The sequence below is a fragment of the Stenella coeruleoalba genome (assembly GCF_951394435.1).
Source record: "Stenella coeruleoalba genome assembly, chromosome: 13".
Classification (NCBI taxonomy): Eukaryota; Metazoa; Chordata; class Mammalia; order Artiodactyla; family Delphinidae; genus Stenella; species Stenella coeruleoalba.
In genome coordinates, this window is record NC_137159.1 from 58,899,257 (window position 1) to 58,926,455 (window position 27,199).

The 27,199-nt window shown below is 35.2% G+C and overlaps 1 protein-coding gene across 4 annotated transcripts in view; it reads left to right on the forward strand.

Annotated features, from left to right (window-relative positions):
• The window catches only part of MAP4K3 (mitogen-activated protein kinase kinase kinase kinase 3), a 189,891-nt gene that overhangs the window by 150,664 nt on the left and 12,028 nt on the right, over positions 1-27,199 (forward strand). For all 4 annotated transcript variants that reach the window (XM_079940535.1, XM_079940536.1, XM_079940537.1 and 1 more), the window contains 12 exons: positions 4,320-4,358; positions 4,607-4,660; positions 7,124-7,166; positions 8,372-8,531; positions 9,398-9,510; positions 12,525-12,566; positions 14,872-14,956; positions 16,371-16,450; positions 21,764-21,824; positions 21,906-22,023; positions 23,789-23,847; positions 24,853-24,956. In XM_079940535.1, coding sequence (XP_079796661.1) covers positions 4,320-4,358; positions 4,607-4,660; positions 7,124-7,166; positions 8,372-8,531; positions 9,398-9,510; positions 12,525-12,566; positions 14,872-14,956; positions 16,371-16,450; positions 21,764-21,824; positions 21,906-22,023; positions 23,789-23,847; positions 24,853-24,956 — 958 coding nt within the window. The remainder of the gene's footprint in view (positions 1-4,319; positions 4,359-4,606; positions 4,661-7,123; positions 7,167-8,371; positions 8,532-9,397; positions 9,511-12,524; positions 12,567-14,871; positions 14,957-16,370; positions 16,451-21,763; positions 21,825-21,905; positions 22,024-23,788; positions 23,848-24,852; positions 24,957-27,199) is intronic.

Consider the following 27,199-nt stretch of genomic DNA (forward strand, 5'->3'; position numbering starts at 1 on the left):
TTTGAAAAATATTTCATTTACTTTGGTTTATTTTAAATATATTTTTATATTATATACTTGCAAAAATACCCCCAAAATGGCCTATCATTAAATGCTTTTCTAGATTCCTTAGTCCCCATTGTCTGATTTTTTGATTGTTAGACATTTTCATATTATATAGTTACTTTGGCTAGGTAAATGTTAATAATTTCCCCAACCTTCATTTTTTGATTAATTGGATCCCTGCTTAAGGAACTTTATTCTATATAACGAATCACTGGCAAGGTAGGTTGCCCCAAAGTTTGCCCTGGCTGTGTTTCGTGTACAGGTATATACATACATGTGACATGAGCATGGATGTAGCACTTCTCTTACTGTACTGCTATGTCTGCTTTATTCTTGTGACTAGGCAGTGTTTTAAAACTCACAGGATTTCCTGCTTTCTCCGTAGGTGATCAGGCAGACAGATTTCCATTTATGGGTTTCTGCCTATTCCAGACCACGCAGGAACTAAGTTTGTTTGTTTTTTTAACAGAATGCATATGTGTTTTGACTTACTGGGTTGTTTTCTTTTGAATTGTTATTATTGGGGTCAACTTTTCTGACTATTTAAACCAACAAAATACTATTTTTAAAAGAAAACTCTATTTCTGATTTTGTTTTTAATGTAGAGCAAAAGTTCTAAAAATAAATTCTCTTCTAAAGACTTAAATAATAGTGAAAAGAAATTCCTGGCATAATTAAGTATAGTAGTAGTAAATGCCAGATCCAGAGTCAGAACTGTCTCTTGCTATAAACTGTGTAACTTGGAGAAATTTACCTCAATTTTCTCTAATAAATGGGGATTATAATAGTACCTGCCTCATAGTATACTAAGGGTGAAATGGAATAATCATTGCAAAGCATTTAGCACATTTAGGGTTTAATACACATTAGTTGCCCTTATTTGTAGTGTTTACTCAGTAAATGTTGATTGTAAGAGCAAGTGAATATGAGAGAATAAAATTGGTTTTTGGTTTTAAAGAAATAGGGAAGTTTTTTGGTTTGTTCTCACATCTAATCAGGGCAGTACTTACAGATTGTTTTGAGTCAGTTAGGCAATTTTGAATGGTTCTAGTAACCAGCAGCTAATTCAAAGATGCCAAAAACTTTGGTGGTGGTTTTTGACTTCTCTCCCTATCAGTTTCTTCACTTTATCAGTTAAATCTATGATCTATGTTTGCATGTTTTTCCATTTTTAACCTCTTCATCCAGATTTTCTGGTCATTTTCAGTTGACTTAGTAGTTCAGTATGAGGGCATCATTTTTGTTTTGTTTTATTCATTACTTTCTCAGAATTCCATAATAGAGGAATCCAAGTAGACCAGTGAATAGTGACATTATTTATTATGTCACATCCAGTATTGGTGATTAAATCAGTATCACATTTTTCTCCAATGCTCTCAAGATACGGTATAAATGAACCTTTATGCAAATTAGCCATATTTCATTTTCTCTTTTATAAAAACTGAAAAGCAAATCATATTTTCTACTTTTCATTAAGACTTCATGAATTCTGTAACTTTATTAACAAAATATCGTAACACATAGTAGGAAATTTACAAGTAAATGAATTTAAAAATATACATATGAGTCCCTAGCCTTAGGATAGCTGCTTTTTCATGTTCTCTTATTCTTACAGAACGTATACTCCCAGGAAGATAATGTTTTAAAAAGTAGAATGCCATATAAGTCCAACTAAATATGGTAAACTGAAAATAAACTACATTTAAATTCTCCTCTTAATTATTTTCAAATGCTAATATTCTCTACTGGAAAAAGAAATGGCTCGAAAAATATTGTCACATGCTTAAGAAAAAGTTTGTTTTCACATCTTCTAAGATGATGTGAAAGCCCACTGTACAGTTCAGAGATATTACATTTAATTTGGTAAAATAATTTAAAGCAGTGCTTCCGAAATTTTTAGTCTCAGGATCCCTTTATGGTCTTAAAAATTATTAAGGATTCCAATGAGCTTTTGGTTATATCACTTATAAATATCAATATTTATAGTACTGGAAATTTAAACTGAAAACTTTTCAAAATATTTATTTATTTCAAATAGTAATATACTCATTCCATGTTACCATAAAAAAAATTTTGTGTGTATTAAAAAATTCCTCATCTTTAAGAAGCAGTTCAGGGACTTCCCTGGTGATCCAGTGGTTAAGACTTCACCTTCCAATGCAGGGGGTGTGGGTTCGATCCCTGGTCAGGAGCTAAGATCTCACATGCCTCGTTGCCAAAAAACCAAAACATAAAACAGAAGCAGTATTGTAACAAATTCAATGAAGACTTTAAAAATGGTCCACATCAAAAAAAGTCTTTAAAAAAAAAAAGAACCAATTCAAATGCCACCTCTTAATGGTACCCTCTTTGCAACACCACTTTGTTCCTCTCATGAGACTTAGAAGCAGCTTTAGATATGTCAGTATAATACAGCAAACGTTTTGTTGAGGACCACAAATAACATTTTTTATGAAGAATAGCTGTTTTTTTCCTGAAACAAAATAATATTAGTAAGAAAGGTGGCATTGTTTTATATTCTTTGCAGATCTCCTTAACGTCTGGCTTAATAGAAGACAGCTGGATTCTCATATCTGTTACTAATCTATTATGATATCATACATCTCATAGTCTCCAGAAAACTCCAGCGTTTCATTCTCAATGAAATAATAAGAGTGAAAAAAGAAAGAAAAAGAGTGAATTAAGAGTAAAAAAAGAAAAAAAGTGCTTTAGGTTATGAAAATAGTTTTTTTACCTTGCAGACCTCTTACCGGACCCTATAGGACCCCCAGGATCCCCAGACCGTGCTTTGAGAATTGCTGGTTTAGAGAAATGTAACTTAGTTGATAATAATAAAGAAAACACTAATTGAGTACTTACTGTGCTCTGAAATACTATTCAAAGAAATAATTAATTGTATCTGCAGATAAACATTTTGACATAGGTACTATTGTAATTCCCATTTTGCTTAGGAAAATCAGAGTAACTTATCGAAGGCCACATAGCTTACAGTGGCAGAGGCAGGATTCAGATTCAGGCTGTCTTTGCTTCACAACCTGTCATCATTTTGCTATACTGCCTCTAGGTAGAAGTCCTGTCTTCTTAGAGCTAGTCCTTGAAGAGCTTTGTGAATAGGTAATACATTTGACTGAAGTACCTTAATTTTTTTATCTGCAAAATAGGATTTGCAATTAGTTTATGGTTTTCCTATGTCATTTACAAGTCCAGATTTAAAACTTCTTCACTTTTTAATACTTAAATTGTTATTAAACTATCCTAATTAAAACATTTGATGGCTAAAGTCTATTCTATTAATTATTCATACCAGCTAACCATACCTTTCAGTTTCTCTGGTTTTATGCTTTGATAATTCTGAGGGCAGTTTTTTCCACTATATATAGGAAGGGGAAATGATTAGAGGAGAGTAAATTTTCTGCTGAATCACTTTTACCACAGTAATCTGTCAGTAACCGTATTTCTATCTCGTTAGCTTTAAGAAGGCTATTGAGTTTCTGATGCTTGAAGAGTATAATATAGGAGGTATGTTGCATGAACTTGCAGTGAAAAGAAGTAAGGGAACTTCAGGAATGCCGTGAGTTCTCTCTTACGTTCCTGAATATCAAAGTTTTATAAATTGCTCCTAATGATAAAATCCTCGCACCTGGTCTGATACAGGCTTAGTCTCCCAAAAGTGTAAATGTGTTTGCCAGTACACCACTGGAGAACAGATACTTCAGGTAAGTGAGTGTCTTCTGTGAAAGCAAAGTGCTACTACATTCATGTATTCACATCACATGCATGCATGCTTTTGCAGAGATCCAACACGTTGAGTTTCATTTTGTAGGATTGCCTGAGAGCATGATGTTTTTTTAAAGTGTGTCACCTTTCTTACATTAAGAAAAAGAAAATATAATTTCAGGTGTCAGGTAGAATATTCCAGGTAAAATTTAAATCCTGGAAACCCCTGACTATGACCCTGCAATTATTGTTTTGTCAGTCCCAGTTGTGACATTTCATGGTGGGTTGTCCTTTGTCTGAATTGGTATTTTTCAATAAACACTTGGATTTATTTTGTTCATTTAAAATACATGTATAAAGACATTAGCAACAGAAAATAGATACCTCATTAAATATAACCTGATGTTTTATGGTATAACGATGATCGTTACAGCAAGTTTTTAGTGAATAGTAAAAAAGTGTTTTAAATTTATAGATAAGGTTAAAGTGATGAAAAATTGTACTTAGTATTTCTTTGCTTTATTCACATTATTTTTAATTTTTATTTTTCTCCTAAGGAGTCTTCTGAAGTCTGTTGAAGAAGAATTACATCAGCGGTAACTTTAATTTTTAATTAAGCTTAAAATACTTTGTTACAGATGAGTAAAGTCCTTTACCCCCTTCTCTATCATGTAGCCTAAGATTGTGTTGTTGTTGTTGTTTTAATATCCTGAATCCTGTAAAGACATAGAAATAAAATTCTGTCCTACAGTAGCCCTTCCTGCATTTTCTAAAATTTCTTCTTAAGCTGTTTTGGTGGTAAAGTCCATTTGGTAACAGTGGAATTATCCTTCTTTATCCTTAGAGGGCATGTGGCACATTTAGAAGATGATGAAGGGGATGATGATGAATCTAAACAGTAAGTTCTGTTTCCATTTTTGGTAAAAGAAAAAGTGTCATTTGACCTGATTTAGTAAATCTGGCAGCTTAATATTGAAGTAATTTTAATATCATTAATAATATAGTATCATGGGTTGTACCACAGTTTCTTTCCTTTTCTCTGTTCTAATTGTATTAGTCGGTTCGGGCATCCTTAACAAAATACCATAGACTGGTTTTTATTTCTCATGGTCTGGAGGCTGGGCTGCTGGACAGTTTAGTTCCTGGTGAGAGCTCTCTTCCAGGCTTGCAGGTGGCTGCCTTCTCAGTATGTCCTCAGATGGACTTTGCTCAGTGTGTGCATGCAAAGAGAGAAATCTCTCTCCCTCTTTTTATAAGGCCACCAGTCCTGTCTGATTAGGACCTCATTCTTATGACCTCAGTTAACCTTAATTACCTCCCAGAAGCACTATCTCCAAATACAATCACATTTCACTGTAGGCAGTTAGAAAGAACCAAGCCTCTCCTTCAGCACTTGGCTTAGAAATCTCCTCAGCTAACTATCCGATTTCATCCCTTGCAGATTTTCCTTCCACAAAACACTAGAACATGAACACAATTCATCCAAGTTCTCTGCCACTTTATAACAATGATTACCTTTCCTCCAGTTTCCAATAACTCGTTCATCATTTCCATCTTGAGACCTCACCAGAATGGCCTTTAATATCCATTAAAGGACATTCTGTTAATGACTATTTGTGTATTCTCTAAGAAGATGGAAGCTTTCTCACCGGCTCTCCTCTTTTCTCATTGACCTCTTGCTCTTAACGTCTATACTTCTAGCATGTACCCCCAAACTCTTCCAGCCTTTACCTATTACCCAGTTCCATAACTGCTTCCACATTTTTATGTATTTATTACAATAGCACCCCACTTCTTAGTACCAAAATATGTCTTAGCTCAGGCTGCCATAACAAAATATCATGGACTGAGTGGCTTGAACAACAGAGATTTGTCACAGTTCTGGAGGCTGGGATGTCCAAGATAAGGTGCCCACAGATTTAGTTCCCGGTGAGGGCCCTCATCCTGGCTTGTAGGCAGCTGCCTTCTTGCTGTGTCTTCACATGGCCTTTTCTCAGTCTGTGCACAGAGAGACAGAGAGAGATCAAGATCGAGATCTCTTCCTCTTCTTATAAAGCCACCAATTCTGTTGGATTCGCTCCCCACCCATATGATCTCATTTAACCTCAGTTACCTCCTAGAAGCCCTGTGTCCTAATACAAGCACATTGGAGGTTAGGGTTTCAACCTACAAATTTTGAGTGGACACAATTCAGTCCATAGCACAAGTTGATAAAAAAAGAACTTTGAAAAACATTTACAAAGACAGTAAAACATATCCTGTAGTTTAATGTTATAAATTAGTCAGTAATAGCTGTAATTATTACTACAGCTACAAAGAGTCTTACTATATAGTTGATTAAATTTCATCTGATATGTTTCAAATAAATAATTTGGATATAAATGTATTTTTGAGGGGAGAATATTTTCACTTACGTAATTATTAATATTTAGTCCTTTTAGTTTTGGGGGTTTTGTTTTTTGTTTGTTTTTAAAGAAAGATGCAGTTTCATGGTAGAGTGACAGAAACACCTGAGAAGCAGCTGGGGCATTGATTTTCCTTTCTATCTCACCACTCTGTGACCTTGAATCAGGTCACTTAACCTCTCTGGGCCTCAGTCTCCTCATCTGAGAGTATATGCTCCATAATCTTTTAATTTTTAGTACTTCTAAAACTCCAGTTCTGAGTTGTAAGGAATCTTAGCTTCAACCAAAATATTCTGCCAGTAATTTCATAGAGTATGTATATAGCTTTTGATGAGCTTCATCAGAGATATTCCATATCTAACAGTAAAAATGAAGCTTACATTGTAATATATTTTTATATCATTTTGCTATTTTTCCTTAAACCAACTGTTGCTTGTGTTTTTATATTATTTACCTTTCAATTGATATAAATTGGAATTGTGGCTATCTTTTCCAGTTTTAATTACTAAAATAATATTTGAAAACAAGAAAGCATATCTAGGGCTTCCCTGGTGGCACAGTGGTTGAGAGTCCGCCTGCCAATGCAGGGGACACGGGTTCGTGCCCCGGTCCGGGAAGATCCCACATGCCACGGAGCAGCTGGGCCCGTGAGCCATGGCCACTGAGCCTGTGCGTCCAGAGCCTGTGCTCCGCAATGGGAGAGGCCACAACAGTGAGAGGCCTGCATACCGCAAAAAAAAAAAAGGAAAGCATATCTACTCAGTTACTTTTGAATAATACTTCATTTAGCATAACTTGAACATTTCACAAAGTATTTTGAAAATCGCTCATAACCTTAGAAAAAGAAACTTGTTTATACAAAATTTTCTTCCATATCTTTAAAAAATAATCATATTTTAGTAATGATTTGTTTGTAAAATGACGAGTTCTGATTCTAAGTGTTTATGTTTTTATAGTTCAACCATGAAAGCAAAAGTTCCACCTCCTTTGCCACCAAAGGTAAGCAGATTTGTTTCTCGGTTTGAATTGTGTATGTGTGTCTGCCACTTTAATACTGTATTAATACTTACTCTGTGGCTTATTTAAACTTGGGATCCACAAAGAAAAGTCATGAAGAAGTTACTAACCATGATATAAGTAGACAATTGTGATTGTTTTTGTCTTTTTTAAATCATCCAACTTGTCATTTGGTGTTTATTCTAAATAATAAGTTCCAGAAATTTGTACATGAAAATGATTAAGTTAATGGATTAGTATTTCACTTGGGTTAGAAAACTCATACTTTTAATAAGATTTTTTTCTTCAAAATCTATAATCTACTAGCAACTGATTAAGTTCATATGCATAGCAAATTCTAATTATAAAATGGACTGTTTATAAAATGAGTTGTAAGGTTTGAAATCAATTATAAATTGATTTATAAATGAGAATTGGAGTCTGACCAGTCTAGATATCCAATGTATTACTATATTTTGTTTTTATTTTACTTTTAAGAAAATCACGATTCACCCAGGTAAATAGGACTGTTCTTGCTTGTTCAGTTTTACGTTAGCAGAAATACAGAGATCTGAATTTCAAAGAGATAAGTGCTGAGCAGTCTTCCTAATAAGGGACACATTATAAGAATTTATAAATTCTCCAAACCTTCAGCTGACTGAAGGTTTTTCCATTGTCTGCACAGAGTTCCCCAGGTATCCCATATTGCTGAGTTAGTATTCTCTCATTTGATAAAATTTTAATTGGCATCTTCTTCTGCCCCCTGTCTGAAAGATTAAGCATTAACATAAAAGATAATGAGTCACCTTAAAGAGACAGTTTAGATTAGCCTTGTAAGGAGCTGAACTTTGATTAGCCTGAATGTTTAAAATAAAAGGAGACTCATCTAAATTGGGGATCGTAAAGACCAGAATATTTTTATTTGGCAAGTCTAAGTGGGCAGGCTTGTGCGGAATTAATAGAAACAGGTCTTTTTTTTTCCTGAGAAAATATTTTAGGTGTACATTTTTAGGATATATATTAAGATTACCTGAACCAGATAGTTGAATAATCCAATAAGAGTTGAAACTCGACTAGTAAACACAGTTTGCAAGCCTCTGATATATAATAATATTTACTTCAGGGCAGATATTCAGTATTTTTCACGTTTAATGAAACACGAATAATTTCATGTTTAATCATTGGTCTCCTTTTCTGTATTATTTCAGCCTAAGTCCATATTCATACCACAGGAAACTCATTCTACTGAGGATGATAATCAAGGAACAATCAAGAGATGTCCCACATCAGAGAGCCCAGCAAAGCCCTCCCAAGTTCCACCTAGGCCACCGCCTCCCAGGTTACCTCCACAGAAGCCTGTTGCTTTAGGTAATGGGGGAAGGGAAGGTGAAATAAGAATGTTGCCAGGTTTTCATAATGTGTGAAATAAATGGAGGGACTCCTTTTAAGAGATTATTTGAAATTCCTTTGTGGAAGGGAGAAGGAAGGCAATGGCTCTAGAGATGTTTTCTGCTTTTTGCCTCATAGTTTGAAGTGTTTTTATGACAGGATTACCTATGACCCAGTCTGGGATATTTTGCCTTTTCTTTCTCATTTCATATCTAGCCTTCCCTCTTTTGGAGAATCGTTTGTACCCAATTCGTTATATATCTAGAGTGTGGCAACAAAAGAAATTAAACTCTGAACCAACAAGGAAAATGTGTTTGGTCCTAGGCTACTACTGTTTTAGAAAAAGAAGAGGATACCTTGCCTGACTCCTTTATTTTATTTCATTTAATCATTTTTAGAAAAATGATTGTCAGTATTTGCTAGGTATTTGCCTCCAAAGTAATACTAGAAGGTACTGTTTTAATACTGTAAAGTGTCTTGTGTGTTATGCAAAAGAAGCAATTAAAAAAAGAGCAACTAATGTTTCTTGGATAACAGACTATAAATTGCCCCTTTCCTGAAAGTACTTATGTATTCAGTATTTCTTTTCTTTTTAACACAAATATATGTACTTAGATACAGCCTGAATTTTAATTTGCATATGTGAAAGAAATAGAGATAAAAGTAGAAGAACATATATATAAAAGACTTTTTACAGTAGTAAATATTCTGATAGGGTAATCCCAAATGAAGGCTGAAACTGTCCCAGAGATAATATTTTTTGTTTCCTACTTGATAATTTTCTGAATGAAAATTTTCATAAAAATTAATCCTTTTCTAATATATTTAAATATATCTTACTGAAGGAAATGGAGTGAGCTCCTTCCAGTTAAACGGTGAACGAGACGGTTCATTATATCAACAACAGAATGACCACAGAGGCACAAACCTTGCGAGGAAAGAAAAGAAAGATGTACCAGTAGGTATTTATATTCATAAGCTCTACTTATATGTGTTTCCTTTTTCACTATTAAATTAGTTTTGCAGTTATAATTGATGGAACTCTAACAATTATATAGTTTAAATTTGTATGTTTATATTTTAATATATGAATTATAATGATAATAGACTGTTTAAATCTTGAAAAAAATGACTTCGCTATGGTAAACGTGAATGAAAGCTTTCTACTCTTCAAATTATTTAGGCCAATTTGTTATATTGCATATTATAAAATGTGACCTCTGCATACAGATAAACACTTAGTATTCTTATGATTGTTGAGAAAATATTATTCTTGTTGATTAGAATGATTCTTATACATTGCTTTTACAGTCTAATGAACTTACTGAAGGAAGGACATGGACAGATAAGGAAAGCCATAGCTTCTACCTCAGGACAAATTTCTGTTACATAATTTGTGATATTACTACTCTTACTCAAATAAAATAGCTAACAAGGAAGAAAAATTAAGATTATTTTCTAGTAGATATAAGATATCACTTTAGGAAAGGTGAAGTTAGCCTTACCAGCTATTCCTGTTACAAATGTTAGATAAAACACTATGACATAACTACTAAAACATAAATAGAATTTATCAGGGAGATTAAAAATTGTTAACATTTGTAAAGAATTTACTCTTAATCATCAGGCAACATTTGTCCATCATCATAGAACTTAAAACAAAACAAAAAAAAATCCTTAAAATTCCCAATTCAGCGGTTGCCAACAAGATCACAAGACAGTATTTTGGGGGAAGTTTTTGTGTATAATGACATTGGTTATTTTTCTAGAAATTTACAGGACATATGGTTATGTGCATACAGCTATACTTTGTGCACTAAGCACATTGCTAGAGGCTTTTGTTCTGTATCTTTCATAAGATTTCACTACAGATATGACATACCATTTTTTATAATTCAGTTAAAGCACTTGACTGGGGTTATGCATTGTAATTTGTGAAACTTAAGACATTTTTAACAAAAGTGAAATGTCCTGTAGGAATAATAGGATTTATGAAGTCTGTCCAACTGAGTAGTGCCTTTTTGCTTTCATCAGTTTAAATTTTAGCAGCCCTGCTAATGTAGTAGTATAAAAATGCAGCCTAATGATTTTGCAACACAGTATAATAACCTTTGAGAGATGAATACATTTTTTAATTTATGCACTTTTAATTCACTTTTTCTATTACCTTATTTTATCAGGATAAGGAACTAGTAATTAAACTAACAGTCCCAATAATTCTGAAATAAATATGTCATGACTGTATCAGGATAAACAGTATCCCTGGTATATTGAAACATGATTACAGTTTGTGCAGCTTCTTGAAATTATTTACAGCCAATTCTGTCGGTACTTAAGTTAAATCTGACAGAACATTCAGAGCTCCCTAATTAAAAATGATGTTTTGCTAAAATAGATGATATGTGATAAAAAATAAGTACATAAATCATTTGCAAAATGGAAAAAAATGATCAGAAATTGATGGCAGTATTAGGCTGTACATCCTCATAAACATATCTACAAAGTAAAATTTCATAGTCTTAATTTTAGAAATGTCTAAAAGTTACTCATGTAAGTAGTACTACACAGAATATTTCATTTGTATCATGTATATGAAATCAATTAACAGTAGCTTTTTAATTTTGGTCTCATTTAAACAATTCTGATTTATATGAGATTGAGAAAAAATTATAATGTCATTCCTTAAAACGCTGTTAAGATTAACCTCAAAAGAAACCTAGACTTTCATTAAATTTACGTTTAAATTATAATCTCTCCCAAGGAGATTCCTTCTCCAGGGATAAATCATATACCCCAGGAATGTAGCCCCTTGGAGAAATTTCTGGTACTGTTGAGAATATTGTAATAGATGAGCGATGTGCTGTTTTTCCTCTCCTTAAATTATCAGTATACTATGACCAATGATTCATGCATTTGAGTCCATCAAAATTTAAAACTTCACTTGACAAAACACTCTGTAAACAAGGTTAACATAATGTGCAGACTAGGAGAAAACATTTGTAATATATATATAACAGATAAAGTATTTAAGTCTAGATATATAAGGAGCTCCAACAAATAGATAAGAAAAAGGTAACTCAGTTAAAAAAAAAAAAGGGGGCGGGGGTGGGAAGAATTCACAGAAGAGGAAAAACTGTTTTTTAAAAAGATTCTCAACCTTCCTAGCAATCAGTGGCATGCAAGTTAACGAGAAACACAGGAGAAAACATTTTTTACTCCTGTAAAAACTGTTATCAGTTTGAGAACATTAAGTGTCTGTGAGACCATAAGGAACCAGGACTCCCGTACATTGCTGGTGGGAGCGATATGAAGTGGGCACTTGGAAAGGCAGTTTGGCAGTCAGTATCCACTAAAATGTAAAGGTACAGACCCCATATTCCAGAAGTTTCACTTCTCACAACATACCCTTAAAAAAAACATTCACACATGTAGTAAGGTATGTGCAAGGGTGATCATTTCCACATTGTTGTTATAGTAAAAATTTGAAAATAATTTTAAATATCCAATAACAATTAGGGAATTGCTAAATAAAGTATGTTATATTCATACTGTGCTGCAGTTAAAGCAAATGAGTCAATGTACTTATGCTGTCCAAGACCCAATGTTAAGGCAAAGAACAAGTTGATAAACAGTGAATAACTGTTTATGTTCTAAAACACACACAAAAACAGTATTTCTGTGGGGACATGTATATAAATATGTGCAAAAAGGTCTGGAAGGATACACAAATACATGAGTACATATAATTGCCTAGAGAAAAGTTTGGAAGGATACACAATAAACCATTTTGGGGGCCAGGTACTAGGAATAAGTGGAGTGTGAAAGGATTATAGGGGACTTCAGTATTATCTATAATGTTTTGTTTGACCAAGAGAATGTATTCATGTATTTTATTCTGATACATGTGTTTGAAATACAGTACTGATATACCAAACAACAAGAAGTATAATCATGCATGTGTTCTTTTTCTAGAAGCCTATTAGTAACGGCCTACCCCCAACACCTAAAGTGCACGTAAGTATAAATACCAAATAGGTTAAGTTCTCAAACTAAATACAATGACAAATAACTGCTTGAATGTGTACCTTTGGTTGGATTTTTTTGCCTGTTTGAAAGAATCCATTATTATTGAAAAAAACTAAAAGATTGCTAATTTACATATTAATTGATTATATCTGAAAAGTAACTTTTCAAAAGAAAATTACGATAAATTATACATTTTAAAAAGCTGCTTTATTCAAAAATTATTAATATTTTCTTTGCACATATTTTTGAAGGAATGTGAAAAATCCACAGTTATCAAAAACATAGAATTTTAGAACTAGAGGGAACATTGAAGGAGCATCTGGCCCAAACTCTATTTTTTGCCCATGAATGAAACTGAGACCCAAAGATCTTAGTCACCAAGATCACAAAACAGCACCCAACTCTAACCAGACCTAGAACTAGAACGTAAATGTCCTATGTTATAGTCCTTGTAGGTTTTTTATATCTATATATACCATGCTGTCCTTTTTAGGATTAAAATGATATTAACTCAATGTAATTTTAGGTTAGTATGGATAGAACTACATTTTCGCTGATACAAATCTCTAATCTAAAACCTTATGTAATACTAGTTTAGACAATGTCCATAATTTTTCTGGTTTTTAACCTCCCAACTCTACTATTTAGCCTTTTTACTTTTTAACTCTACCTTTTAATTAGTATAAAGATCTAAATAATCATACCTCATTTTACAAAAAGAAGTTTTGAGTGTAAAGGGCTCCTGAGGCTAGAGATTTATGTATACAATAGGGATGAGATTTCCTGTTGGCTACAAGATGAAATTCCTTTATCAGATATACAGTTGACAGGGAAGAGCTGATAACTATGGACCAACTATACAAACTAGCTTTAAGTTGGGACTGGTTTGATTGTTTTGTACCTCATTTTGTCATTTGGATTTTTAAGGGGTTTAGCAATACCTTAATATGTGAATTTTGGTACCTATCTTAAAGGATAATTATCAGGGTTAGTTAAGTGATATAATTTCTGCCCTACACCATAAAAACATTTTTTATTGGTCTCCTACCACCTGGTGGTATTGCCAGGCTATTGTTCTTTTCTGGGAACTAAAATCTTAAAAATACTGGGTGGGGGACTTCCCTGGTGGCGCAGTGGTTGAGAATCTGCCTGCTAACGCAGGGGACACGGGTTCGAGCCCTGGTCTGGAAGGATCCCACATGTCGTGGAGCAACTAGGCCTGTGAGGCACAACTACTGAGCCTGTGCATCTGGAGCCTGTGCTCCGCAACGAGAGGCCGAGATAGTGAGAGGCCCGTGCACCGCGATGAAGAGTGGCCCCCGCTTGCCACAACTAGAGAAAGCCCTCGCACAGAAACGAAGACCCAACACAGCAAAAATAAATAAATTAATTAATAAACTCCTACCCCCAACGTCTTCAAAAAAAAAAAATACTGGTTGGTAGGTTTCTGTGAGTAAAAAGGAAATCTTAAGATTTAATATTTTGATTATTTTGTGTTAATATTTTTAATCCACTGTAGTCAACAGTAATCGCTCACAGTATTATCTCCCTGTTGGTAAAGAAAACATCCCTGCTCTAAAATGATGCACGATGCTGTCCTTACCACATATTTCTGTATTCTTTTTTCCCCAAGTTTTTGTTTGTAAAAGTAATTAAATGGGTAAGCTTTCTTGTATTTTTTTATTCTAACCAGAACAATAATTTCAAAATTAACATCTTACTCTTTGAATATCAAAAAACGTTCAAATGAGTGATATTATTTTTCACTATAAGGTATTTATTATCTGAAAGGTTTGTAAATAAGCTTGATAAATAAATATTAACATCAAAAACTAAAGCTTTTTGTTGAATCCTTCCAGGGAAAATAATCAGATTGCTCAACTTTTTTTAAAAGTACATCTCTGTTTTGAGATTAAAGTCCGTATATGAATTTCAAATCAACCATACCTTTTCCACTTTGTAATATTAAATTCAGTGCTTAGTGCTATTTTTAGGCTCATGAAACCAAGTAAGAAAATTTTCACCTTTGTAGAGATTATAATTTCCTTCTTACCAGAGAGTATTGTATTACTCTTAATGTGGGACGTGTAAGTAATTCTTCTGTAAGCAATTATTGTGCAGAATTAGTTGCTATTACTGCTTTGTTTATTTGAGAAGATAGGAAGCATAAAATGATTCTTCTAAGTAAAATCTTATATCATCTGACAGTTGTGCCTGAAACCTTTGTGATACCACTGTAAGGCAAATGACTAGGACTCGTTAGATTTATTTGGTTATTTTTTGTTTTTTCCAGATGGGTGCATGTTTTTCAAAGGTTTTTAATGGATGTCCCTTGAAAATTCACTGTGCAACATCATGGATAAACCCAGACACAAGAGGTAGTACTATATATTTTTTTATCTGTTATCTTTCTGATTGTTTAGTGTTTTCATGAGACCAGGAAAGCACTCAGTTTTAATCACTTTCTGCGTACCTTTCTGAAGAAAATTTTGTTACAATTTAAAAAGAAATGTTTTTAAGGTAAATATGTTTCTCTATGTTATTAGCAGTGTTTGAGGTGACACATGGTATTAAAATTTCACTCTGTAGTCACCATATCGATATACTGAAACCATATACTCTGTGCCATCTGTCTTTATAAAGATACACGTAGAGATATGTACAAACGTATGGTCTCTCCTTCTCTCTCTCTCTTTCTCTGTCTCTCTCTCACTCACACACACACACAGAGGTATTCTTACTAAATCTTTCAAAAATCCAAGCTGTAGGTACTTTTATTTCACAGGTGAAGGAAATGACACTCAAGAGAGGTTCATTGGGCTTCCCTGGTGGTACAGTGGCTGAGAGTCCGCCTGCCGATGCAGGGGACACGTGTTCGTGCCCTGGTCTGGGAAGGTCCCACATGCCGCGGAGCAGCTGGGCCCGTGAGCCATGGCTGCTGAGCCTGCGCGTCCGAAGCCTGTGCTCTGCAATGGGAGAGGCCACGGCAGTAAGAGGCCCGCGCACCACAAAAAAAAAAAAAAAAAAAAAAAGAGAGAGGTTCATTGTTTCACAGCCAATCGGTAGTAGAGCTGCAGTTTGATCCCAGTTCAGTACTGTCTGACCACAAAGCTTATGCCTTTAATCTCCCAGTACTAATCCTAAATACTGTGCATTATAGGAATGTTCTTGGCATTCTAAGTTGTTCTCAGGATACTTCAGTTTAGCCTGGAGAAGTTCTTCACCTGCTGTTTTATATTATCATAAAAACTGATCAAACAGAACCATGGCCAAACTTCTAATATCTTCTAGAAGATATTGAGTACCCTAGCAAGCGTCCCAGTTTTAGTTAACTTTTTAAATAGGCTGTAGTCAGATCTTGGTTTTTCTGATGTCATGTTTATAATAATAGCCCATCTGCAAAAATACTTTGCGTCTGTATCAGCTGGTCTTGATTTGCATTCTGTATGTCAGTTGCACGTGATCCCCTCCAAGAGGGAATTTAGAAAAGTTGCTGCAGATTCTCTGCCAGTCCTTAGCACCCTCTGATGAGTGAGGAGTCCTAGCATGCCATTCTTCAAAACCTCTTTTCATAAAATTTTCTTCACTGCTTTGAGGCTAATATTTGCATATTACTCAATTCCTTGAGCTAGAGTTTCTAACTACTTATTTGCATTAAAATAAATACTACTTACAGACCACAGTAATTCTTTTTTCATATATTAATACATATATACTTAATTTTAGATTATATAAATTCTTTTAAAGAGTATTTTATATATCAAAATCAGTGGATTACCTTTGTCATTTCAGATCAGTACTTGATATTTGGTGCTGAAGAAGGGATTTATACCTTGAATCTCAATGAACTTCATGAAACATCAATGGAACAGGTATGTTATTTTGTATTTTTCCTTTTTTTTTTAATTCTTAAGTTATTGTACACAGACACTAAACAAGAAATGTTGCAGTGCTATGATTTGTTGCCTCTTTTGTTCGTAAAACCTTCCTAGAGCATATTTTATTCACCAGGTGCTAAAGACACACAAGATTAGTCCTCACCTTTAAGTAGCTCATGATCTAATAGATGAAACAAACATGTAAACCAATAACTGCAACACACTTCGAGTTAGATGTCACAGTAGGAGTGAGTACAAAGTATAAGCCACAGAGGTGGGTATCGCTAGCACCTCCTGTGGGGAGATGAGAAGGAGAGAGACGTTTAAGATGGACCATAAATGATGATGAGTAGAAGGTTAGAGGATAAACATGAAAGAGCATGGCAAGCATGGGGAACTATGAATGGATAATTCGATTGGAGTACAGAATGAGTGTAGAATAGTAACAATAAATGAAGGTGGATGGGTAGGCGGGTGCCAAACCCCAGAGCTTTGTGTAACATGCTGATGATCAGATCTGTGTTTTAGAAATATCTGTTTGCATTGTGGTGAGAGGTGAGACTAGAGATTATAGTTAAACGGTAAAGAAGTGTTTAGTCAGAGCAGAAGTGGAGAGGACAGAGGGGGAAAAATGGGGTTTGGAATTGTATGGGGACATTTTTGATTGTCACAATGACTTAGAGGAAGCTTTTGGCATTTAGTACCCAGAGACCAGAACTGCTAAACAACCTACCCACAAAAATGATGATAATGATGATGGTATTAATAGCCAATACCTGTATAAATCTTATTACGTGCCAGATACTGTTTTTAAATGCTATTAATCTTCACAGTGACTCTTAGAAGTAGATACCGTTATTATGCTCATTTCAGATGAGAAATCTGAGGCTCAGAAAGTAGCTTTTCAGAGATCCCACAGCTGTTAAGTGGCTGAACTGGGATATGGACCCAGGCGAGCTGGCTCCAGAGTCCATGTCCTTAAATACTTCACCATACTGCCTCTCCCACTTGTATCACTTCTATAGAGAAACACAGGACTTAGAGAATTAAAGAGCTAGAATTGGCCAGACTGAATGACCAGTTCAACAAGGAGGTTAAGAAGTCTAGGTTGGGGCTTCCCTGGTGGCACAGTGGTTGAGAGTCCGCCTGCTGATGCAGGGGACGTGGGTTCGTGCCCTGGTCCGGGAGGATCCCGCATGCTGCGGAGCGGCTGGGCCTGTGGGCCATGGCCGCTGAGCCTGCGCGTCCCAAGCCTGTGCTCCACAGCGGGAGAGGCCACAACAGTGGCCACGTACCGCAAAAAAAAAAAAAAAAAAAAAAAAGAATGGAAGAAGTCTAGGTTGACTTCAGTTTTCCAACTTGAGTGACTGGATGAGTGACAGTACAACTTGGCAGGATGTGGTATACAGAAGGAGAGGTCAGTTTGAAGGGAATAATGATGCATTCAGTTTGGTAACGTTGAGTTTTGGGTGCCTGTGAGATGTATGACTAATTCTCCATTATTAATATAAATCGATTACAAATAAAATAGAAAAATCCGTAAGTAATGATAATTTCTTCAAAACTAAACATTTCCATCTTTTCTCATCACAACATTTTTTTTTTTTTTTTTTTTTTTTTGCGGTTTGCGGGCCTCTCACTGTTGTGGCCTCTCCCGTTGCGGAGCACAGGCTCCGGACGCACAGGCTCAGCAGCCATGGCTCACGGGCGCAGCCGCTCCACGGCATGTGGGATTTTCCTGGACCGGGGCACGAACCCGCGTCCCCTGCATCGGCAGGCGGACTCTCAACCACTGCGCCACCAGGGAAGCCCATCACAACGTTTTTTAAACAGATTTTCTAACAAGATCCTTAACTGATATACTTACTCTAAATCTTAATCTGGAAGGAGGTATACAGTGAAGTGACTGAAAAACACATATGAACTAGGGAAAAAAGAAAAGGATCTTGTTATTTATAATAATTAGTAAATAACAGTCAAAAGTGGTAAAATTTTTTGGATATAATAAGATACCTAAAAATCATAGTACTGGTAACAATATTAATTGTAAGGAACAAGACCAATGTCATGTTTACATGGGGTAAGCATTTATCAACCTAATTTAAAGGGCTGTTAAGTGAAGGTACCTTCAACCCCCCCCCCATTCCCACTCTGCAGTAACTCCCCTTCTTAGGTGCTTTAGCATTTGAAATTACATTATTACGGTAATATTTTCTGAGCTAAACATGCCCATCAAGGTGAATGTTTTCCCTCCCAGAGGAAGCCTATAAGAGTAGAGAACACGTATGTGTGAGATCTTAAGTTTTTCCATCTTCCTGTGAAATTGATTATTAGGCTGATTTTCTCTGTACTCTAAGGAAAGAAACTGGGTGGCATGAGTCAGCTAGATAGGGGAAGATGCTGAAAGGTGAGAAAATGACACAGAACAGGGTCTTGATTTACAAATCTTTTTCTGCTGTTATTATTTATAGCTAGCATTTATGGAGTGCTCAATGTACGCCAGTCTTCTAAGCATCTTACACCTACAAGGAACATCGTGTTCACTCACCGCCGCAACAGTGTTGGGATAGGAGCTCCATTTTACAAATAAGAACACTGACACACAGAAATAAGTCAGTTATCCAAGGTCGCAGAGTCAATGAGAAAGCAGCTGTCTAAATCTAGGCAAAATACAGAACCTACTCTTCCTTTTTTTTTTTTAAATAAATTTGTTTATTTTATTTATTTTGGGCTGTGTTGGGTCTTTGTTGCTGCACGTGGACTTTCTTTCGTTGCAGCGAGCGGGGGCTACTCTTCGTTGCGTTGCACGGGCTTCTCATTGCGGTGGCTTCTCTTGTTGTGGAGCACGGGCTCTAGGTGCGCAGGCTTCAGTAGTTGTGGCGCATGGGCTCAGTAGTTGTGGCTCGTGGGCTCTAGAGCACAGGCTCCGTAGTTGTGGCTCACAGGCTTAGCTGCTCCGCGGCATGTGGGATCTTCTCGGACCAGGGCTCGAACCTGTGTCCTCTGCGTTGGCAGGTGGATTCTTAACCACTGTGCCACCAGGGAAGTCCCCAGAACCTACTCTTCTTAAGCACTATACAGCTTTACTAAACTGATTATTTCATCCAGAGCCTATTTTGCTAAGAGAAGTAGGCATTAGAAATCTAGAAAAGCTTTAGAGTTTTATTAAACGTGGCTAAAAATGAAAATCCAAAGTGGAAATCCAACACGTAATAAAACTTTGCATAAATACTCTTCCATTGTCCTTATGTTTATATTACCAAAGGAATTTGTGTCTTACCCTGGTACTTTATACATGCTTGTATTAAATAAACTCACTTATATTTACAAATATATAGTTCCATGATAAATTTGTTTGGTTTGGTACTTGTAGTACTTTGTAAATATGTATTTTTATGGAAATAAACTCACTTCAACACTGAATTAAATAAAAATCAGTTTCTTGCTACTTTGGTAACATGTACTGGTATGTGACTTGGAATTAGTCATTGCCCTTTTTTTTAATCTGCCTAATTTTCTCAGTATAGCCAATGAATTCTCAATTCTTCTGTGAAACTTTTATGAGAGCATAAACCAGGAAATGTTGTTTATGTTCTTGCAGTCTGAGGCATGGTTATAGGCAAGTTTTCTAAAATTAAAAACCACTTGGCGGGAGGACTTCCCTGGTGGTGCAGTGGATAAGACTCCACACTCCCAATGCAGGGGACCCAGGTTCGATCCCTGGTCAGGGAATTAGATCCCACATGCATGCCTCAACTAAGAGTTCACATGCCACAACTAAGGAGTTGGTGAGCTGCAAGTAAGGAGCTCAGCTGCTGCAACTAAGGAGCCCACATGCCACAACTAAGGAGCCTGCCTGCCACAACTAAGACCCGGCACAACTAAATAAATACATACATACATAAATATTTTTTTTTAAAAACCCACATAGCAGAACTTCCCTGGCAGTCCAGTGGTTAGGGCTCTGCGCTTCCAATTCAATGGGATTGAATCCATTGAACCCAGGGGGCATGGGTTCAATCCCTGGTGGGGGAACTAAGATTTCACAAGCCACGCAGGACAGCCAAAAAAAAAAAAAAAAACATAGCAGTGCCACATTTTACTTGCTTGGAGACATTAGGTGTTTATGTGGGTACATTTTGCAAATAAATGAAACAGGTTTTATTAAAAATAGATTTTACTTTGTTTCTCACCCTTTTATTATTACTTCTGTTTTAATTATTTAAGACCATCATTCTGACTTTTAAAGGCTTTTTTAACGTAATGTCCTTAGAGGCCTTGATATGTTTCATCATTAGTCTCTTCCTTCTTTCTGTTCCCTACCCTCATCCCAGTCTGTTTTGGAGTAACCTAGTAGGAATTGGCAGGGCAAACCCAGCAACCAAACTTGTTAAATCACAATGCTTAATTACATTCATCAGTGGTTCTCAAACTTCAATATGCAACAGAATCACCTGGAGGGCTGATTAAACCGTAGATTGCTGGACCCACCTTTAGAGCTTCTACTTCAGTAGCTCTGAGATGAGGTCCAAGAATTTGCATTTCTCGTTTCTAACAATGCCGGGTGATGCTGATGGTGCTGGTGCAATGACCACTTTGAGAACCACTGATATGCGTATGAAATGTGTTAATGAGAGCAGTTGTTTTTTTTCCTTCAAAGTATATGTTTCATGAAATCCCCTTCTTTACCCTAAATACTAATCACCTTAAAGCTTACAGAGAGGTGTCTCCCAGTTCTTATGTGCTAGATTTCAGTAATGAATTCCATATATATGTCCTTTATGATTTATAAGTTTTCATCATATTCTCTCTTGGCCTTTTTTTCCTCCATACCTACTATTTCCACATCCTGTGTTTCACTACACCGTGATCCTTTTTTCTCTTCTGCTCCAAAAGCCATGCATGTCCATATGCCTAGATAAGACCGTTTTTTGGAAGTACACAGGAGAGTCTTAATTATTTAAAACCCCAGAACCAAAATAAAGGAATAGACATTGTTTGAAAATGTCCTTTTCCCTGTGTAGTTTGGGATTATGTAGTCCTAACCATAAGGAGAGTGGAGCTAATCATGTCATGTTGGAACTTAGATAATGAAATTACACTGCTAATTTATTTTTCTTCCATATAAATATGTATGTGTAGCATCTTGTTTTACTTGCCTTATAAAATGAATTTCTATTAAAAATAAGTTTCTTTTTTAAGAACTGGCCTAATGATATGATAGCTACATGGTTAATATGTACATATTTACACTGCTATTATCTATTATCCTTTGTAAACTTTGTGCTTTTTTTTTTTTTAAATCAGCTATTCCCCCGAAGGTGTACATGGTTGTATGTAATGAACAATTGCTTACTATCAATATCTGGTAAGTCTTTCAGTTTTTAAATACCTTACAGTTGCTCCTATTTATGTTATCAGCTTTTATGACATATATTTTTCTCTGCAGGTAAAGCTTCTCAGCTTTATTCCCATAATTTACCAGGGCTTTTTGATTATGCGAGACAAATGCAAAAGTTACCCGTTTCTATTCCAGCACACAAACTCCCCGACAGAATACTGCCAAGGTAACTGTACATTTAACTATGTTTTCATCCTTAGAGATAATATGTTAATTCATTCTAAAAAATAGATATACTACAGAAATTGAAAAAGCACGGGTTTGTAGAAATCACGTGTAATGAAAAACTGTAAGAAGTAATGTATTTTTACAAGTGTTTATCACATTCTTCTAAAATTTTCTGCTTTATACTTTCTACTTATATCAAGCATTTTCTTTCTGAGTTTTTAATTTTTTTTCTACAAGGTTAAAACTATTTTTTTTCCTGTAATTTGCTGGTAATTTTATGTCACATATAGTGTTTTTGACTTATTTGTGTCAGTCTGAATAAAATGAATTTTCTCCAAGTAGTTTCTAAACTTAGAAAATTTAAGTGAGTTATTAAATGAAGATTTTTGTTAGAAGATAATTACTACTTAGAAATCGAGATTTTTGCTTTTCTGCTTTCAGGGATTTTTAGTTATGTTCTTTCTTCTTTTTGGTTATTATTATATTGGGCCTCATTTGTTGAGTAAAAATCTTTTGAGTTTGGTATAAACTGTATTTTACAAAAACTTTATAATGTAACCATTCTTCCTTTACAATATTAGTTGTAAAGCAACTAATGTAGAACCTTAACTTTTAAGTACCTTGAAAATCTATTGTTGTTAATTGCTGAGTTTACAGTATAGCTAACATTTGCCCCTTCGTGCACAAAAACTTTTAAAAGATTAACTTTTGGATGAAAATCATTTTAAAATACACTGTAAGCTTTTCTGTCTTTAAAATAGATTACACTGAGTTTAACTGGATCTTTTCATGGTGACTTAGTTATGATTATGAACTTGATTTATTACATTTGTATTATAATATCTGTAGTTGGACTTAGGGATATTGCTCCTATAACTAGTCAGGAAGTTTCTTTCTTCCTGTACAGTTTATGTGCCCCTCTTTTTCTCCCAGCTGCCACTTTGTGCTGTTATTTTTCTGCCTACTTAAAGTATGACTCCATTCAGGTTTCTAACTTGATAATCCTAAATTCCTGTCAGCATGGAAACTGACCTCCAAGCTTTAAAAGTAAAGAGCCCCCAAAAAATGTAAGGCACATAAATGTTAATGCATTAACTTTTTGATATCGTTTTGTCAGAATAGAGACCTATTCTTACATCAGTTTGTGGCTCATCTTTTTACTTTCTCAGTGGTGTCTTTTGGTAAACCAAAGTTAATAATGTATTAAACAAATTCATTCAACAAATTGAATGCCACTCATAGTTTGAGGTGCTAAGGATATAGCAGTGAAAGAAATATCAATTTAAGTTTATCAGTATTTTCCTGTATGATTTATTTTTGCATTTTTAAAAGAAATCCCAGGACTTCCGTGGTGGTCCAGTGGTTAAGACTTTGCCTTCCAATGCAAGGGGTGTGGGTTCCATTCCCCACGGGGAGCACATGCCTTGCGGCCAAAAACACAAAACATAAAACAGAAGCAATATTGTAACAAATTCAATAAAAAGACTTAAAAAAAAAAAAGAAATCCCAAGGTCGTATTCTAAAATGTAAATATTTTATAGGTTTGTTTTTCATATTTAAATCCTTAATCCATTTGGAATTGATTAGGGGGAGTTGAGAAAGATATCCAATTTATTCTTATTTTTAATAGATGATCTGTTATGTCAGGACCAGTTTTTAAACAACTCATCTTTTCTCCACTGAACTGTAACAGTACTATATTTTCATATACTAACTTTGCCTACATGTATTATATATTCATTTCCATTTCCATTTCCATTTAGGAAATTTGCTGTATCAGCAAAAATCCCTGAAACCAAGTGGTGTCAGAAGTGTTGTGTTGGTAAGTAAACTGTCCAAAATCATGTAGCTCTCCTGCTTTGCAGAGTGGGTAAGAAGATGCTGTGAGGCACATTTTTAAATCTAGCGTAAAACAGTACTACTCCAGGACGTTCTGCCAGTAATAGTTTATTTTTCCCTTTTAAATAAAATACATATATTGGTCATTCTATGTTCATATAGTACCTTACACATGTAGTTGTTTTGCAGATAATTTATTGACTAGATAAATGGAGAATGACTTTATTACAGTACTTGATCACATCCTGTTCTCTAAGGAGCCTGTTACCGATCGTTCACCACTTTGCTTTGTAATGGCTTATGAGGCTACATTTACTCACTCAGCATACTTATTATTTATTCTCATACCTTTAATAGATGAAACGTTATGCTTGTGATGTGAAGGTTATAGTCTCCCTGATCACACACCACTAGCCAAAAATCCTCCCCAACCCCCCCCGTAACAACTAGCTGGTTGATTTGCATTTAGGGAAAACCAAAAACAGTTTCCTTTCCTCCCTTAAAAAACTCAGAGGCAATTCAGTTTTATTATTTGTAAACCTGTTATCTTGAGATTTGATTAATGTCTTCATGTAGTGCGGCCCAAAGCATTACTGCCTCTGAACATGACTACCAAAAAGCACCCTGAATCACCTGCCCCTACATGTGCTGCAGCTATCAATTTGGGAAGTTCTCCCCAAACCTACTTAGACCCTTTCTTCAGGATCTTGCTAATCTCTCTGCTACCACAAGACCTCAAGTTCTTCTTCCCGCCCCCAGGCCCCATAAGGACCAGCATTTTCACTTGGGAATACAAATAAAAATCCTACAAATGATAAGGGAGTTTCCTGCTACTACCTGAAACAGCATTTCTTTTTCACTCTGCAGTCTAATTAAGAAATTGAACTGGCAGTCAACTTTTGTTGTTTGTTTTCGAAGTATGCAACTGTTACTGTAAGGACTTTTTTGTATTATAAGAAAACTTACATATACTTTTTTGCCTTGACAGTGAGAAATCCTTACACAGGCCACAAATACCTATGTGGGGCACTTCAAACTAGCATTGTTCTATTAGAATGGGTTGAACCAATGCAGAAATTTATGTTAATTAAGGTAAGCATGAATGTCAACCTAAGTCATTTTTAGTATAAAAGCTTGTCAGTTTTCCTGTTCTTTCAGAAACTTTTTTTTTCCAGTTAATTCTCAAGATTTAATGTAATAATTTTGGATTATATGGCAGAGTGATGAAAATCTGCCCAATTATAAAAAACTCAGTTGGCCTGATAGAAGTTTTGAAAGAGACTAGATAAATAGTTCAGGGATATGGCAATGGGAGCTGGAAATACTGGATCACATACACAGTCTGATGTCAAGAACAGGAGGTACTAAGAGAGCAGTGAAATATTGTTTGAATATGTTCTCTGGTTGACCTGCTCTATCACAGCAGAGGGACAACCTGCAGGTTGGCATTTGGCCTTAAAAAGTCAAGGGATAACCATAATGAAGGGGAAATTATTTGTTTTGGATATATGCCTATGTATTAATTTTCCCAGTCCTTCCCATGGATGGTGTTTTGTGCCTTAGTTTCTCTAGAACCTTTAAAGGAAAAAAAAAATTTTTTGGCCACTCTGGGCTGCATGTGGGATTTTAGTTCCGTGACCAGGGATCTAACCCATGCCCCCTGCAATGGAAGTGCAGAGTCTTACCACTGGACCACTAGGGAGGTCCCTTTAATGAATATTTTTTAAAACATTTAATATTATTTAGCTATAAGTTAAATTTAGAGGAAAAACTAACTTAAGATGTATGAAGTGCTGGCTCAGTCACCCCAAGGAAATACCAAATGAATTTTTTAAGCTATTTTCTTCACTATTTTATATAGATTAAGTAGTCTTATTTCATGAGCATTTGATATCCCCATAGAAGTTGGGATCGGAATATAATTGGAGTGCATTCTTCCTCAATTATATAATATAGAGTTAGGATGTTTAAAGTATGGGCTTCTGTTATTTAAAATTTTATGAGTGACTGGGGAATCTAGTTTTAATTTTCACATCATTATTTATTAACCTCAAAATTAACTAGGGCTAAAGAAATGAAAAAAAGAGTTTCAAGAATTTACCACCCATTGAGGTAATATTTCCACAAATAAATTCACTGAAACAAAAATTCTTTAAACCAAAAACTGAAAGGGAAAATAGCCTTATAAATTATCCGAAGCAGAGCTGCTGAACCCAGCCCATTTCTGGCCACATGGTTTTGTTCTCAGTTCCTCTTTGTTCTTGCCTGTTTGACAAAAAGCATGGCGTATCCTAGATTGAGTGGTAAAGTGTATGTAGTTATTTTTCTATAGCCCTTTCCTTCCCTGTCTTCCTCCTTAGTCTCTTTTAGTATGTCCTTCCTTTTCCTTTCATTCCTAACCTCTATCAGAATGAAAACAGTTTCATTACATCAGTTGTTCATGGATACTAATAGTCTGATTAAACCTTAGTATGAATGAATTTTATGTGTTACCTGATATGTTAAACTATTTATCCTAATACGTAATGAAAGACCCTTTTCTCTGTTAAAGGAATTTTATGTATTAAGAGCATGCAAGAGAGAAAATATACTTTGAAGACATGGGAAGCTTAAAAATTATCCATCCATGTCTTCTCTTTTCCAGGTAGATGGTACCAGGGAGCTTGCCCCTGACTGATGAGGCCTGTTGCCAGTATTCTAGGATGTTAGACTTACAGTACAGTTCTACTTGCAGGCCTCCTTCACGACTTCTTGCTCTTCCCACTTTACTTAAACTCCCTGAGCTACATGCCCCTATTTATTTCCCTTCATCTTAACCCAGTTCTTTCTCTGTGTCTCTTCTTCGAGATTTCTATATGTATATTTTGTTTCTATGTTTGGCATTATCTCAATTAGTATTTTTGATGTTTTCTATACTACGACTCTTACCAGATATGTTCAAAAACATTCTTATGCTTTCCATATACTTCCTCCTCATGAGATTTCTGAGTAAGTTTTTGCTTCTCTAGACTACGTTTTCAATATAAATAAAAATTATAAATTGAAGCAGACATTCATGTACTTATTACGAATCAGGCAGAGTGTTGTTTAACTAGAGAGATAAAGAGTAAGATGTAGTCACTGCCCTCAAGGACCATCACCAATAGCGGCTGGATTTTAAACTGTTATATGGGAATCCTCTTCTGTTAATGACTTATACATATTGTTTAGTTATTGTTGGAAGCTAAGTAGAAGTATTCACAATGTGTTGGTTTTCATATTTACTGAGGAAAAACTACGGGAGCATTTGTTTTCTTCCTGTCTTACTGCTCTTTCCACATTTCAAAGAGAATTTT